The 17,887-nt window shown below is 46.7% G+C and overlaps 1 protein-coding gene across 1 annotated transcript in view; it reads right to left on the bottom strand.

Annotated features, from left to right (window-relative positions):
- The window catches only part of LOC112635910 (contactin-associated protein-like 4), a 183,894-nt gene that overhangs the window by 14,592 nt on the left and 151,415 nt on the right, over positions 1-17,887 (bottom strand). Inside the window, exons 21-23 of the mRNA XM_025403975.1 lie at positions 14,716-14,886; positions 13,870-14,088; positions 3,301-3,540 (exon numbers count right to left, since the gene is read on the bottom strand). Of these exons, the coding sequence (XP_025259760.1) occupies positions 3,301-3,540; positions 13,870-14,088; positions 14,716-14,886 (630 nt within the window). The remainder of the gene's footprint in view (positions 1-3,300; positions 3,541-13,869; positions 14,089-14,715; positions 14,887-17,887) is intronic.

Consider the following 17,887-nt stretch of genomic DNA (forward strand, 5'->3'; position numbering starts at 1 on the left):
ATGCATGTTCTCACTCATAGGTGGGAACTGAACAATGAGATCACTTGGACTCAGGAAGGGGAACATCACACACGCCTATCATGGGGAGGGGGGAGGGGGGAGGGGGGAGGGATTGCATTGGGAGTTATACCTGATGTAAATGACGAGTTGATGGGTGCAGCACACCAACATGGCACAAGTATACATATGTAACAAACCTGCACGTTATGCACATGTACCCTACAACTTAAAGTATAATAATAATAAATAAATTAAAAAAAAAAAGAAATTCAATTAATTTTTGTATATTATTTTCTGTGACTTTTAGTTGTAGTAGGTTTTTGTAAATTCCTTATGACTTTCTATTTAGATGATTATATGTCCTATGACTAAAGAGAATTTTATGTTTTCTTTCCAATGTGTGGCTTTTTATTGTTTTTCTTGTCTTATTGCACTGGCTAAGACTTGCAGCATGTTGAAAAGATGTGGTGGGAATAGAGATCTTTGCTTTTTTCTCCATTTTAGGGGAAACCATTCTTTCTTTCACCAGTAAGCATTTTAGTAAAAGGATGTTAGATGTAGTTAGAAAACTTGCCTTATATTCCTAGTTGTCATACTGTACTTTGTCAAATGTGCTTTCCACTAATATTGAAATTATTATCTATTTTATAGCTTTTATTCTGTTAATATAATGACTGTCCTTATTTTTTAAAATTAAAACAGCATTGCACTTCTGATATTAATACCACTTGATTGGGGTGTTATTTTTTTCACATTATTTGATTTGCTTTGCTAATATTTTGTTAAGCATTTTCGTGCCAGTATTTATGAAGAATATTTCTATGGTTTTTTTTGTTTTGTTTTGTTTCTTGTAGAGTTTTTATTAGATTTTAGCATCAGATCTTTAGTTGGCTTAGAAATGGTGCTGGAGCATATCCTCTCCTCCTTTCTATGCTTAAACAGCTTGTGTCAGACTGATATTGTTGTTTTCTTAAATATTCTCTAGAAATTAATAGTTAATTATCTGAACCTGAGATTTTTATGCTGAGAAGGTCTTTACTTAGAAATTTAATTGTTAGTGGTTACAAGTTATTCATTCTTTGTGGGTCAGTTTTATAATTTGTGCTTTTAAAGGAATGTGCCCATTTAATCTAAGTCGTGACATTTATTGTCATGATGCCGTCCATGATATTCCATGGTTATTTTGGAGTCTGTAGCCTCCGCCTTGACATCATATCTTTTTTCCTGACATTTGCAATTTGTGTCCTCTTTCCCTGTTTCTTTTTCCTGAGTGTCTTCGTAGAAATTTATCAATTTTATTGATCTCCTCCACGAACCAGCTTTAAATCACACAGATCTCTTCCTTTGTCTGTGTTCTATTTCATTATGTCTACTCCATCTGTTTTTCTCTTTTAATGTTTTTGGGTTTATTTTGGTTTTCTTTCTCTAAATTCCTAAATTAGAAACTTATATTATGAAGTTTATACGTGCATACTTTTGTAATAGAATAATTTGAAGTCATAAATTTTCCTCTAAATACTGCTGTAGATGTTAGCAGTCAAATTTTGATGTGGTGTATTTTTATTATTGGTCCATTTAACCATTTTCTAATTTCATTTACGAGCTCTTTGACGCATGGATTGTTTAGAATTAAATTATTTAATTATTGATGTGGTCACACAAGACTCAGAGGCTCTCTTCACTTTCCCTCAGAATCTTTCCTTTCTAGTCTTCAGTTGGGGGATTCTTATTGCCCTGTCTTCAAGTTCACCGATTCTTTCTTCTGTTGAGCCCACAGGAATACACAATTGGTTCTTCAATTTCAGTAATTGTATCTTTCAGCTACTACATTTCCGTCTGTTTTTAAAATGGTTTCCATTGCTCTGTTGGAGTTCCACATCAGCTTATTCATTGACGGTGTATTTTCTTTATTTCTCTGAACTTCATTTTCTTGGAGTAATATATAATATCTATTCAGTGTCTTTGCCGAAACAGTGAGAGAAATGGGCCATTCAGAGTCAGTTCTCAGTAACCACATCTTCCCCATATGCATGTGGAGTATAATTTCTTGATTGTCCGCATGTGTGGTGTGTATTACTGAAAGCTGGACACTGCAGAAGCCTCGCTGCAAACGCCCTTCTTTCTTGCCCTTGCTGCCTCTGCATCTTTGCCCTGCTGTTGGCCTGGGGGGTGGTTCACATGCCCGGATACAGCTGTGAGTTTGTTTCCCCCTGGGTTGCCCCCCGCGGATCCCTGCTGTCCCGGCGGCCTTTGAAGGTCTTCCTGAGGCTGTGGAGCTTGGGGATCAGGCGATGATTTGGGCAGAGATTGCATTAACACTGGGGGCTCGTTCATTCTGCTGTTTGTTTGCTTCTAGTGACCTGCCTTTCCCAGTGTGTACCTGCTCTGCTGCCCTTGGCTCTGCGGGGGAGGCTTGTGCCACCAGCCCCTGTGCTGACATCATCTGAGGTTTTTTTTGGAACAACTGGATTTCTCCTGTGTCTTGAAATGGTGAGAGATGACTTGGTTTGTCAACACAGAGTCTTCTTGAAGTATAACATATAATTGTGTTCTCACTATTTCTAGGCAGTTAATTCTTTTGAAAATCAACAGCTGATCCAATTTGGCATCCAAGCTTATACTCCAAAGCCCAATGAATGACGCTGCACAGAGATTCCTGAGTGAAAGCGCTGGGTTTGTTTCATGGTGTTTTCTGTGCGTGCCCACGGGTGCATGAAATGCATCAGAACGTTCCCAGAATCATGCACATCTTACAACAGGCTCCTTCTATCTTGGCAAAGCATGGCTTGTAACTTCTTAGGTGAGGGAGGCTGAAAAATATCCTATCACTTTGATTGTGTCACAAGATTATCAACAAATCCCAGAGCAAGAGGTTTAAGTGATTCTGTTACAGTTGTTTTGACATTTAATGGAAAATGTATTTATTATACTTGTCAAATATATTTTTGGAAAGCATTCTTCTTGTGACACTGGAAGGTATTACCTTAAATAATAATGTCATCTGAGTAGGTTTGAAACAGTCAAGGGCCATGTGGGGCAGATTTTTAATAACACATGATCTGAAAACATAAAATACACAGATAGTATTTCAATAAGACCACGGGCTCAATACTGAATTTTACAGTAGAGTCACATTTCCTTCTAATTAACAAAAAGATTGGCTGTAAAACAGTGATTTACCACGGGAATTTAGGAATTGAGATTCTTTTATGAAGTAGCTACACAGAAAATGTGTATTAAATTTTAAATGTCCACACGGCCCACACACTGCTACTGGCCCCGGTCCCCGTTGGCACTCACCACTAGAGCAGAAGGGCCCCGTGTATGCAGACAGCTCACAGTCACAGGAGAAGCCCTGGTGCCTCTCGCGGCACTGCCCCCCATGGAGACAGAAGTGTCCGTAGGTGCTGCAGTGCCCAGGGCACCCAGGCTCCACACCAGGCGTGACCTTGGCCCTTCCCTCCAGGTCCAGCATCCTCCCGTTCACCTGCAGTGCCCGAATGCAGCCCAGGAAGCCTCTCTGCCTTGCGGCCGTGCCACCTGAAACAGAGGCGCAGAGCACAGCCAGTGACCTCGCCCGCGGGCTTCATGGGATGTGTAAGCGTCGCGACTTTCAAAGGCTTTAGGAACAAACGTAACTTTAGAAACATAAATTTGGGGAATCTCCAGGAACACTGAAAAATTATTCCTTTCTTGAGAAAAGTTGAGTTTGGTTCATTTTATTCTAAACGATTCCATCTTAATTAACCAAGGAATTATTTTTAAAGTAGTCTCATTAGAATGAAGGACAAAATTTAAGAAAACACCAATATTACAGCAATAACTGTAACGCGATGTAGTGTACATTGATACGATTAGCTGAAGTGTGAGAATTTTTTCACATCATTGAAAACAAGCTTCTGTGGATGTCTGACAAAGACAGAGTGACAAGGACTAGGTTTACTCTCCCACTTTAAAAACAACGCAAAAAGCAGCTAACCACACACAAAAAACAATAGTTCTGGAGACGCTGCACATGAGATGCAAATGTCAAGGATCCCTGGGAGAGGAGGGGATAAAGATGGAAGCCACAGGCATCTGCCTGGAGGGGTTCCCAGGACAGGAGGGAGGTGGTGAGAGCCAGAGAGGCCAGCGGCACTCAGCATCTGAAAGAGGGGTGGGGAGCAGAGGGCTGGGGAGCAGGGAGCTGGGGAGCAGAGGGGTGGGGAGCAGAGGGGTGGGGAGCAGAGGGGTGGGGAGCAGAGGGGTGGGGAGCAGGGAGCTGGGGAGCAGAGGGCTGGGGAGCAGAGGGGTGGGGAGCAGAGGGCTGGGTGGAGAAGAGTCCGGGCATCTGGAAGAGTCCACACCAGCACTGAGCTTAGCACTGGCTGACACATTCCACAAGAAAAACATCAGGGGCCAGGGACAGAGGGACTCAGAAGTTTAAAGGGAGCAGCCTCAGGGGATGCACTGGGCCATCTCCACAGCCGCAGCAGAGATGAGCCACAGACTTCAGGGGCATCTGGTATAGGACAGAACGAAGTTTTCTCTCAATAGTGAGAAACATTAATACTAAACTAATTGCTCTTCAGTCACACCTAAAAGAGCTTAAGAGCAAGACCACAAAAAACCAGGCTGTTTCCAAATACCTTCATTTCATTCCAGAAGAAAGCTAAAAAATTTGCAAAGAAGTACACAAATATCTAGCATCCAGCAAGGTAAATTCACAAGGCCTAGTATCTGGTAAAGACAGACAGGTGTATAAAGAAGCAGGGATGAAAGGCAAATCCTGGGGAGAAAAATCAACCGATTGACACTTATCTAGAAATGGCACCCACGATGGAATTCACAGAGACGAATATTTTAAAAAGCTATTATGACTAAGCTAGAGGAATAATTGAACATTTAGAGACGTGAAAGATATTTCAAAGCCCAAATTGAACTTTCAGAGATAAAATCTATAATTTTTGAGAAGGAAAAACCACATCAAATGAGATTAAATATTAAACATTTCAGAAGAAAAGATTAGTGAACCTGAATACTTGGCAATGTAAAGTAGCCAAAATGAATCACGGGGGCCAACAGGCTGAAAACAGTAGCAGAAAAGTAGAGAGCGTCCATCAGATCTGGGGAGATTTTAAGCAGCATAACGGATGCTAGTGGCAGCTCTCGAAAGGGGAGAAAAATATTATGGCTGAAAATTGTCTGAATTTGATTCAAGCTGTAAACCTACAGTCTATGAAACTCTCTGAAATGCAAACACAACAAACAGAAAGGAAATAAACTAAGGCCCATCACTAAAAAGTTGCTTAAAAGTTCACATACATAAAAAATAATAAAATGAGCCAGAGACCAAACATCAAAGACAAGGACCACAGGAGAAGGGAAGCCAAAGCCAGGCCACTGGGCGGTGTCTGCGGAGGACGGGAAGGAAGCCGCTGCCTGCGTAGAATTCTTCACCATAAAGGCTGCTTCCAGAAGTGGACGTGAGAGAGGCTTTTTCAGATAACAAAACCCGAAAGAACTCCTCGCCAGCATATCTGCACCAGACAAATGCTACAGCAGAAGGAAGGGTTACCCAGTGGAGAGCTGGGTCTTCACACACCGTGTGGGTAAATCAGAAGAACATTTCTGCATTATCGTTAAAATATAGTAGACTATTTGAAAATATTCACATTGTCTTTTTTTTTTTTTTTTTTTTTTTGAGATGGAGTCTCACTCTGTCGTCCAGGCTGGAGTGCAGTGGTGCGATCTTGGCTCACTACAAGCCCCACCTCCCAGGTTCACACTATTCTCCTGCCTCAGCCTCCCGAGTAGCTGGGACTACAGGCGCCACCACCACGCCCTGCTAATTTTTTGTATTTTTAGTAGAGATGGGGTTTCACTGTTTTAGCCAGGATGGTCTCTATCTCCTGACCTCATGATCCACCTGCCTTGGCCTCCCAAAGTGCTGGGATTACAGGCGTGAGTCACCATGCCGGGCCACAGTGTCTTCTAAAGCACAGGTCATGTAGAATCACGATATCTGACAATAAAAGCACAAAGGCAGGGGGAGGAGATAAAAATGCACAATTCTAGGTTTCTGTTGCTGTCCATGGAGTGCTAACAGGTCACCTGAAGTTGGACTCTAATATGTTAAAGACGACTATACACCCAAAACAACCAGTAATCTCTCCCACACACACCTGAGCTACCACTAACAAGCCAGTGAAAGAGAGAAAATAGAATCCTATAAATTATTCCATCCAAACAAAAGCTGAAAAAGAAACAAAAAAGGAACAGATGGGACAAATGGAAGATAAATAGTAAGTTGATAGATTTAAACTGAGTTGTGTGAAAAATCTTATTAAATATAAGTATAAACACAAGTGCAATTAAAAGACAGAAATAGATTGTTTAATAATACAATACTCCACTAAATGTTGCCTAAACAATACCCACTTTAAATATAAAGAACAAAGAGGTTACAAGTGAACAAGCTGAGAAAGATACACCGTGGTAGCACTAATTGAAAGGAAGCTATAGTGGTTATAGTTATTTCAGAAAAAGTCCATTTCAGGCTGGGTGCAGTGGCTCATGCCTGTAATCCCAGCACTTTTGAGAGGCTGAAGTGGGTGGATTGCTTGAGCCCAGGAATTTGAGACCAGACTGGGCAACATGGCAAAACCCCATCTCTTCCAAAAATAGAAAAAAGCATTGGTATGGTGGTGCATGCCTGTAGTCCCAGCTACTTGGGAGGCTGAGGCTGGAGGATCAATCCCTTGAGCCCAGGAGGTCAAGGCTGCAGTGAGAACAAGACCCCATCTCAAAGAAAAAAAAAAAAATCTCATTTCAAATAAAGGAAATCCCTAGAAAATGTCCAAGTAGTTGGAAAATAAACACAACACTCATAAAGAACACATGTGCCAAAGAAGAAATCAAAAGGAAAATTAAAAGTATTTTGAATTGAATGAAAATTAAAATACAAGCTATGAATATTTGCAGGTTGCAACTATAGCAGTATTTGTGTGACAATAGTTAGCAGTATAGGTCTATATTAATACAGAAGAAAGGCTTCCAATCAATTGCCTCACCTTCTAATTTAAGAAAATAGAAAAAGAAGAACAATAAAACCTAAAGAAAACAGAAAAAAAAATCAGAGTATTAATCAATGAACCAGAAAACATAAAAGTAGTAACCAATGAAACCACAAGCTGGTTCTTTGGAAATACCAGTAAAATTAATAAATGTCTATCAAGACTGATAAGGTGAGAGGGAGGGAAGAAGAGAGGGAGTTGGAGAGAGTGAGCGAGTGAGCCGGCAGATTACAGGGCTCATCAGTGGAGAAGGTGGTAACACCCCAGTTTTAATCAGTATCACTAAAGGAATGTGAACATTTTATGCCAATAAATTTGACAAGTTGGCAGAAATGGAAAAATTCCTTGAAAGACTCAAACTACCAAAGTGCTATAAAGAGTAAATACACAGCCATAAAAGCTGTGTATCAATTAAAAAAATAAATTTATACTTGGAAACCTTCCCACCATTGAAACCAAGAACAGAGATGGTGTTAGTGTTGAATTCTACCAGATATTTAAGGAAGAAATAATTCTAATTGTACATAAAATCTTCTAGAAAAATATAAAGAAGGGGACTATCTCCCAACTTATTCTATGAGGGAGCATTACACTAATCCCAAAACTAGACTGAGTATTAAAGGAAAAGAAAATTACACAGACATTCCTCATGAAAACAATACAAAAATTCTAAAAAGAATTTTAGCAAATCAAATCCAACAATATATATCAAAAAAGGATAATTCAGGCTGGGTACAGTGGCTCACACCTGTAATTTGGGTGTGAGCATTTGGGGAGGCACGTTTTCCCAGGTTCCTCTGCATCTGTGTCTCAGTGCTGGACACAGAGCAGCAGGTGGAAAGGGGAGCGTCCTCACAGTGTCAGGTGGAAAGGGAAGTGTCCTCAGGGTGTCAGGTGGAAAGGGAAATGTCCTCACGGTGTCAGGTGGAAAGGGGAGTGTCCTCGCGGTGTCAGGTGGCAAGGGGCGTGTCCTCACTGTGTCAGGTGGAAAGGGGAGTGTCCTCACGGTGTCAGGTGGAAAGGGGAGTGTCCTCAGAGTGTCAAGTGGAAAGGTGCGTGTCCTCACAGTGTCAGGTGGAAAGGCGCGTGTCCTCACGGTGTCAGGTGGAAAGGCGTGTGTCCTCACGGTGTCTGGTGGAAAGGGAAGTGTCCTCAGGGCAGCAGGTGGAAAGGAGAGTGTCCTCAGAGCGCTCTGTGTCTCCCAAAAGCCTGTGGCCAGGTTTAATCACCTTTGTGTCCCCAGTGCCCTGAGTGTTGCCTGGACATGGTAAGAATGTAGTCACTACAGGAAACGTGGGCTGTGATCTGTCTGTACCTGGAAGCGGGTGCTCCTGGCTTCCCATGAACTCAGAAGGAGGAAGGGTGAGGCCGCAGGGGGCTGGGCCAGGGCTGTGCAGGCAGCGTCTGGGAGGTGACCACCCTCCGCTCTCTCCCCCACATGGCCAAGTGGCGGCTCACACTAGCTGGGAGGAGGCACAGAGCCATCCCGGTTCATGTTTCTTCCACGTTTCTAGCTCGACAGAAGCTTGAGCACAACACGTGATATTGAGAACGCCTCTGTGAGGTCCAGGGTTGGGACCAACGAAGGAAGTGCCAAAAAGATGGGCCGTGCACAGGGTGGATGCAGGTGGCGGCCAGGCTGCTCCAGCCCAGAGCTTCAGAGAAGAAGACAAAACCTCGCTGCTGTTCACAGGCTCGGCAGTTATGAGACAGGATTGGTGATTTAAAAACCAAATAGACACACAGGCAGGTAACTTCATTCATAAATGATAACTCATTTTTATTTTTTTTTTTTTACTTTTAAGAATTAAGAGTCTCTAACCAAAGCTTTGACTTCATTTTCTCAAGATACGATACCTGGATGAACATATAAAGTTGAACATTTTTTTTTTTGGTTTTGAGATTTCTTAGTTTAAGTAAAGGTTACATTTAATTTTAAATACTACTTTGGGACATGGAGTAGTAGGTAGTAGTATCTTTTCAAACATTTGGGGAGAGAGGCATTGCCGGCTGGAGTGGGCATCAGTGCTTCAGTCAAGATTTCATCTTTCTGGCAAGTTCTTTTATGGGGGTTAACGATATGCTCCCAAGAGCTGGTTAGGAAAAACATGCCCAGGGTGTCCGTGGCCCCAGGCCTAAGGGAAGGAAGCAGCTGGGACTTGACCCTCTTCCCGGAGACACCTGTCTATGGAAGCTGCCGGGATGAGCCGTGCAGCCCTGACTGGAGAAGGACGGTGGAGGTGAAAGCCCAGATCATGCGGGCCCTGCGTCTCCTCCATTTACACCCCAGGACTGCCTTGTAGGGGCAGCCCAGCCCCACAAAAGCACCTATGAGGGGAGGCGAGGGAAACCTTGAGGGGCCACTCAGCTCACGAGGCCGTGCTGTTAACCCTGGAGCGGGAGCAGGAGGGAAAACCCGGCCGGGTTGGTGGGGACCTGCGGCCACAAGAGCAAGTGCCATTTAATTATGCGACGTCCACCACATTCAAGCCTCTCTTGTAGAGACGACGGGCATCTGACTTCTTAAAAACGACATTGTTTTTCACATATACAATATTCTTCCTCACTGGCATTTGATGGCACAGAGGACGGCTTTCTAGAATTTGTTAACTATGGGCTTCGGATACTGTGTCCAGCCCCAGAAACCTCTTAAATTCGTATCCTATGTTAGAGACCCTGCTCCGGCCAGCACCGTCTATCAGATGCGGCTCTGCTGGGCCCACATCCTTCAGCTGCTGTGGGTCTCTGCTTCCAGCCAGAAGGCGGCAGGTCCTCAGCCCACTGTGGTGCCCAGAAAGGTCTGAATCTCCTCAAATGCAGCAGTGCCATGCTATCACGGGGGCCTGGATACCTGACACAGCCCAGTGAAATTGAGAATGTAATTTAAATAAAAATAGCGCTTATCTAAACAAGACAACTAGTGGTTTTTTTGATGAAACTCTTAGAGGTAACATCTCGTGACTTCTATCCCACACGAGGGTGAAACTTCCTCCGTTTCATATTTTTATGCTACACGAGAAAACAGTTAACTTTCTATTTTTTTCAGTGTTGTCTTATGTTTTTGAAGATGTTTCTTCTGTGTAGTCTGCGGATAAATGCTATTATTACAAAATAAGGCAACAGCAACTCTGAAAACACAGCACAGTCTTCATGACGCCTGCGTGTGTCCCAGCTACACAGGATAACTCAGTACAAGCAGGTAACGTTCCCGAGGAATTGGTATCTGAGGCACAAGGCACTGTGAGCTGTGGCCCTCGCCGTTGCAAATAAGGACAATTTGAATTTCTCTGAGCATTGGTGCTACAGACATCTCACTCTAGACCAGATTCTGCCTCTGAAGTCAGGGCTGGCCGTCGAGGGGCTGCCGCAGTCTTCACGGCTGAAGCTGATAGCAGCTGTCTCAAATGCTGAGTGAGCCCAGGGCGAGCTGACCCCAGAAAGGTGGGCTGGGTGGCCCAGGAAGGGCCCTGGACACTCCTTTGGAGGGGAAGAGGGGCCCTGGACACTCCTTTGGAGGTGCTGCCTGCACCCTGGGGAATGAGGTGGGAGGCAGCCGACCAGTTGTCCTCAGAAGCCCACCTCTCAGCCATCTTGTTCTCATTATCAAGAATATAATAAAGACATTGTAAATTTCCCTGAAGATAGACAAAAGTGCAAACGAGCAATACAGTCAAGAAAAGGTTGGGCCGGGCGCGGTGGCTCAAGCCTGTAATCCCAGCACTTTGGGAGGCCGAGACGGGCGGATCACGAGGTCAGGAGATCGAGACCATCCTGGCTAACACGGTGAAACCCCGTCTCTACTAAAAAATACAAAAAACTAGCCGGGCGCGGTGGCGGGCGCCTGTAGTCCCAGCTACTCGGGAGGCTGAGGCAGGAGAATGGCGTGAACCCGGGAGGCGGAGCTTGCAGTGAGCTGAGATCCGGCCATTGCACTCCAGCCTGGGTGGCAGAGCGAGACCCCGTCTCAAAAAAAAAAAAAAAAAAAAAAAAAAAAAAAAAAAAGAAAAGGTGGGACCTGTTTGGAAGACAGTGTTTGGCGAATCACTGAACCAGAAACCAGATTGCTCTGCTGGGTTTATCTGGAAATTGTGGCATTTTGTTTGCATTGAGGCAACCTTTTATTTTTTCTCATCAAAGTAGGTAAAATATTGAGTTACTGAAATCAAACCCAAATTTCTCTCATCTATAATTATATAAGATTATATAATTATAATTGAGAAATAAATGACATTTTGAGAAAAGCAACCCTTTCAAAAATGTGTGTTGTGCTCACTTAATTTCCCATAAATAATACCTGCAATTTTATTTGCATTAAAGAACTGAGCCACAAACATAAGATTAAATTAAGGGATTCCATACAAATGTCTCCCAAAATGCATATACTGTGTGTGCGTGTGTGTATGTGTGTATGTGTGTGTGTGAGAGTGCTTGCGGGAGTGAGTAAGCATGTGAATGACTGTATTTGTGACTGTGTGTGTGAATGTGTGTGTGCCTCTGTGTATGTGCCTGTGTGTGTGTGTGTGTGTGCGTGTGTGTGAATGTGTGTATATACTTCCGTGTGTGCGTGCCTGTGTGTGTGTGTGCGTGTGTGCCTGTGTGTGTGAATGTGTGTGGGCATGGTGCATGTTCGTAACTACAACCGAAGTGCCCTGGAAGAGAATCACAGAGAGGAGCCCTGTACCTGGACACAGCAAAGTGCTCCATCCCCAGAGCTCCCTGAAAATGTCTTGGGTTTGATTACATTTGGGAATTCAGAAATTGAAAGACTCGACTCATTGGGAGGGTGTTTTAAAACATCAGGGACTGGCAGATGCGGCCAGTCTCTGACCTCACAGGCACTGGCTGTGCAGGGGCTTCCCTGCTTGCAGCAAATCTCTCCTGAACTCAGCCCTGGGAAGGCTGTGGACACTGGGCATGGTGGACGCAGGTGCAGCTCCCGGGACCTGACGTGGGCGGCCACAGCCCAGAGCAGACTGCACTTGCCAGTTTGAGGACAGTTCCTGTCTGCTCCATTTTTCAGAGTAGAAAGGCCACTTCTATGGTTTTAATTGTGGTGCCAGGCTCAGGAGAGGAGATGCTGATGTGAGACCCAGTCTGAGATTTCGCGTTAAGGCAGATGTCCATGATTCAGGAATTCACCATGAACTCACCAAATATAAAAACCAAGACAGCTGGCCGGGCGCGGTGGCTCACGCCTGTAGTCCCCGCACTTGGCCGAGGCGGGCGGATCACGAGGTCAGGAGATCGAGACCATCCTGGCTAACACCGTGAAACCCTGTCTCTACTAAAAAATACAAAAAATTAGCCGGGTGTGATGGCGGGCACCTGTAGTCCCAGCTACTCGGGAGGCTGAGGCAGGAGAATGGCATAAACGCGGGAGGTGGAGCTTGCAGTGAGCAGAGATCGCACCACTGCACTCCAGCCCGGGCGACAGAGGGAGATTCCATTTCCAAAAAAAAAAAAAAAAAAAAAAAAAAGAAAAGAAAAGGAAAAAAAAAAAAACCGAGACAGCTAAGTGGGGTTGAAAGACTTTTCATCCTCAGAACACAGGGTCCCGGCGGCAGAGTCACCCTATGAATTTTCCGCATAGTATTGCAGAAATTGTGTTATTTTATTTATAGGTACTCATAACTTATACAACTATATATTACACACATTATTCAAATGTGGCCATACGATCTTAATTAGGGCATTCGGCACAGTGCCTTGGGCATAAAAATTTCCATAAGTATCTCTTTAATAGACTAAAATAGTTCAAAAAAGTAAAAAAATACACAGAAAATACTAAAATTAAACGTTTGTAAAATTAACAATAAGCTTCTTTTTTTTGACTAGCGAAAGCTTGTAAGAGATGATTGCTTAAGCACAGAAATGTGTGGGGATCCTAAAAGTTCAAACATCCGCCTCACTGAGATTCCAGCAAGAGTCCGTGATTATTTTTCATTGATTGGAGTTCCTGATAAATAGCTTTTTTATTCTTTTGAAAATGCGGAGAAGTAGTCATAGAGGGGGTAATCCTTCTGTCTTCTTTAAGCCAAATGAGAATAAAATCATTTGTGGACAACACAACACAAAGCCAAAACCAACCAATAAGTCAGGGCAGGAGGCCCCGAAACCAACCAGTAAACCAGGGCAGGAGACCCCAAAACCAACCCTTAAGCCAGGGTAGGAGGCCCCGAAACCAACCACTGAGCCAGGGCAGGAGCCAGGGCCCCCACTCCAGGCTGCGGGGCAGTCACAGCAAATGGCTGCTGAGGGTCTGGCTTGCCTGGAAATGTGAGCAAGCGACGGGGTAGGGAAGGAGGTGGGGAGCAGGAGGAAGGTGAGTGGGCCGTGGCCACCTCCCTCCTGGTTTCCTTCTGGCCCCAGTATTGGGGCACCCAGGGGAGCACCTACTGCAGCTTCCGGGCGGGCGTCCACCTGCAGGTAGAGACCAGTGGTTGGTAATGGCTGCCACACCATTCACTGGGCAGGACGCAGCCGGAGCAGAGTGCCCCGGAGCCGGTCCTGGATGTGCTCACCGCCAAGCACCCGGCCGGAAGTGGGGGCGCGGCCCGGGGCATGAGCTCACCGCCGAGCACCCGGCCGGAAGTGGGGACGCGGCCCTGGGGATGAGCTCACCGCCGAGCACCCGGCCGGAAGTGGGGACGCGGCCCTGGGGATGAGGTCACCACGGAACACCTGGCCAGGTGTGAGGACGCGGCCCTGAGTGGTGCCTCAGCTGTCACCCAACCCCGCCTGCTCTCTGCTTCCTCTCCAGCCGTCTCTACAGCACCCGCGGGACTGGGAAGCCAGCAGCGCGGCTCGCACTCACCCACGAAGAGCTGGCTGTTGAGCTGCAAGAGCCTGTGTCCATCCTCGGGGGCCTGGCGGGTGCTGGGGGGCAGCAGGTCCACCTGCAGCAATGCCTCCTTCACGTTCCTCTCGGCTCGGACCAGGTGCCACCGGTTGTCACTGAGGGGAGTGGGCGACTGCACCGTGAGCTTGCAGGGCCCGTTTCCCACGTCGAACGAAAAGGCCACTTCTGCGGGGGCTGGGAACATCCCACAGGGAAGCAGTGTCAGCGACAGCCGAGGAGGGGCCTGAGCTTGGACCATGGGGAGGGCTCCCCGGTGGCAAGGGCGTGGGGCCCTCAGGCGGGGAGTCGACTTTTGGAGTCGGGTGAAAAGGCAAAGTTAACTTATGTATACGGGAAAATAAATAAGCTCAGAATGTACAGTTCAGTTTACTAAGTAAGGAACTGGAAAGGTAATGACCTGTGGCAGGGACACTCTAAACCACCTGGGTCTGTGGAGAATTTCGTCCTCAACCTCACACAGTTTGATCAGCAGGTTGGGGGCATTGGTCGTAACACGGCAGGTCTGTGCCACGAAGGGACTGGGAATTCAGGAACGCCCTGTGGACGCCCTGGTGGGACCCAACGCCCTGTTTGTACCCAGCTGAATGCAGACAGGTCCTGCCCACGGGCTGCCAGCTGTGCTGCCGCGGCACATGGCCGGTCTCTTTGACCAGCGGTGAGTGGAACTCACAGACCTGAGGGCTGGAAATGAACCAGTCGGGGTGGAGCTGATGACAGGGGCAGGGGGTGCTTCACACACAAAACCGCCCAAGAGCTTACAGCAAAGTAACAAGTGCCCCGTAGAGCTTCCCAGACACTCACAGCGCAGCTCCAGGCTGATGAAGTCCGTGATCCCCAAGTTTTCCAGAAACACCCCAGAGGAAGCCGTCGTCTTGAAAAAGAATGACACGTCAGCGCTGAGCTCTCCATGGAAGGTGGGGAAGTGCAGGTAGGAGGCCTCCGTGTGGAAAGACGCCGAGTTCCAGAAGGACCCTGACGGGAGAAGGGGGAGAAGGCAGCAAACCCGTGAGGCATGTCAAACGTTGGCTGCTGAGTGCAGCCGCAACCTAAGAAGGCCGCGTTTGTGTTCTTTGTGACGTTTTCCTGAACATGAGGTCGCGCGCAGAGTCGGCGGTTGATGAGAACCGGGAGGTGCGGGGCCCGCACGGCACAGGAAGGAATTCACCTTCGATGTAAGAAGTGTCTTCACTCTGAACGCCTTACCCAGGCAAATCACTTCAATAATGTTCCACCATACTTTTATTATCAAAACATTGGTTGGTTCATCATTTGATATTTTAAGCACCTTTGTAAATTTAAGTTAAAGAAAATATCCTGCAGAAACCCCCTGAGCTGGCCACGCTCACCTTCCCACCCAGGCGTCCGGAACTTCTTCACACCCAGTCAGGGCCACCTCCACGTGGCAGGAGCCCCGGCTCTCATCCAGGCCTGGGTGGTAATTCCTCCTCCAATGAGAAGATTCATCAGTGGAACCCTGGCCTCATGCTACGACCGTGTCTCACAACACACGCTTTTCATCCAACAATCTCCAGGGCTCCTCAGAAAACTGGATTGGAAAATAACCACTTTTTTTATACTGGTTTCTGTTAGTATAATTTCTTTTATTATTATTATTATTTTTTTTTTTTTTTTTTTTTTTTTTTTTTTTTTTTTTGAGACGGAGTCTTGCTCTGTGCCCCAGGCTGGAGTGCAGTGGCGCGATCTCGGCTCACTGCAAGCTCCGCCCCCCCGGGTTCACGCCATTCTCCTGCCTCAGCCTCCCAAGTAGCTGGGACTACAGGCGCCCACCACCTCGCCCGGCTAATTTTCTTGTATTTTTAGTAGAGACGGGGTTTCACCGTGTTAGCCAGGATGGTCTCGATCTCCTGACCTCGTGATCCACCCGTCTCGGCCTCCCAAAGTGCTGGGATTACAGGCTTGAGCCACCGCGCCCGGCCTATTTTTTTTTTTTTTTTTGAGACAGAGTCTTGTTCTGTCACCCAGGCTGGGGTGCAGTGGTGCGATCTCAGCTCATGGCAAGCTCCGCCTCCCACGTTCACACCATTCTTCTGCCTCAGCCTCCCCAGCAGCTGGGACTACAGGCGCCGCCACCACGCCCAGCTAATTTTTTTGTATTTTTAGTAGATACAGGGTTTCACCGTGTTAGCCAGAATGGTCTCGATCTCCGACCTTGTGATCTGCCCACCTTGGCCTCCCAAAGTGCTGGGATTACAGGCGTGAGCCACCGCGCCCAGCCTGTTAGTGTAATTTCATATCACTTATGATCAATGCAAAATAAATGGCTTAAAACATTTTAACAGTGCTCAAGTTGATAAAAGCATCTTCCCGAGTGATTAGCACATTAATGGAAATGGAATTCCAAAGGCATGTAATATAATCCTGTCATATGTGGTAGATTTAAATGACTGTCCATTCATAGTTTTTATCTGGACTTTCATTCCCTCTATATTATCTGGTTGTCCACAGTTGCCGTTCTGAGGCAATGCCGTGAGCTTCTCTGGATTTAGCTTGACGCTGGCTTTCGTGGAAGGCCTGTGGTGTGGCGTGGTGGTAAAGTGGGACCCAGCGGCTGTGCATGACCCTGAAGGCTCAGCCAGGTACTGGCTATGCTGTCCTGGACTCCAAAGCTGCTGGTGTTGCCTCGAAAGTTCTGGGGCATCCATCGTAAGCATAGATCGTTACGCGAACAGCCCATTCCTCGTCACTCCCCAGACTTCATAACATCCTCACACCTAAATTACTTTTCCTGGAGAATGAGTTCATGCAGAGTGTCAGAAAAACAGCCACATCCCACTATCCGTTCCCTCTGTTACCACGGGGAGGGAGACCCCACTCGCCTCTGCTCTGAGCAGGCGCAGATCCACGTTCGGTCCCATCTGGGGCCGAGGATGATGCTCCGCTCATCCACCTCTCAGCTTCACCTGGAGGAACTCATATTAAGGAGTCCGTACTCAGGTTTTCAGTAGCTCACATGCAGCCAGCTGCCCGTTTGCTGGGTTTCCGTTGAGAATTCTTTCTGAAGATGTTTCATTTTTCTCTGGAGCATTCTCTGGTTAAATGAAGCTACAAGCACATTTCTTAACTTCTGTGTTACTGTTGTTCCTGGGCTTGGCCATAGTGAATGTGAATTAAGGTGATGCCTGGCACCCGGCTGGGATGTGAATTAAGGCGATGCCAGGCACCCGCCGGGAAACCCCACATTTGTAGTCTCAGGCGAGTCCCTGGAGATGCCTCGAGATCATCACAGTGCTTTTAGTTGAACAATTGCAGAAAAAAAAAATATGTGATTTAAGATGGCAGGAAAGACAGAAAATCAGGCCTATTCCCACCCTGGCCACTGTCAGGAGTGTCTGGGTTCCTTAAAATCCCAAAGTAGAGGAAATCGTGAAAGGATGTCTCTTATTTCATTTTAGCTTTGTGAGCGGGGGGCTCATTTAGTCCAGTGGATGAGAATCTGCTCCACACGCTGCCCATTTACACAAGGGCCACTCCAGGACTGAACCTTCGGCTCCCTGAGGGGCTGAACCTCACAGGAAGTTGGTCAGCTGGGAACCGGAAAAGCAAATGCAGCTGCCCCCACGCCGCTCCACACACACCTGGAGCCCTGGGGTCCTCTGCCCAGCATACAGGTGGGCAGGAGAGGGTGCCGGAGGCTCTCTGGGGAGTGGCTCCAGGGTGTTCCTGGCAGGAGCCATGGCCTCTTGTGCTATACAGGGCTCAGCTGGAAGCACAGTGGGCCCGAGTCACCCACCAGGAAGGGCTCGGCACAACCACACGAGCCTCCGCGCAGCAGGGACTTGGTGACAGCCCTGCTCCAAGGTGACTTCCTGTGTGTGTGTCATGCAAAGGGTTACAGAACCCAAACACAATTTCCATACCAGAGAGGCGGTGGAAGCTGCATTCACTTGTGTGTGTGTGTGTGTGTGTGTAACGCAAAGGGTTACAAAATCCAAATGCAATTTCCACAGCAGAG

The sequence above is a fragment of the Theropithecus gelada genome, chromosome 12 (assembly GCF_003255815.1).
Source record: "Theropithecus gelada isolate Dixy chromosome 12, Tgel_1.0, whole genome shotgun sequence".
NCBI lineage: Eukaryota > Metazoa > Chordata > Mammalia > Primates > Cercopithecidae > Theropithecus > Theropithecus gelada.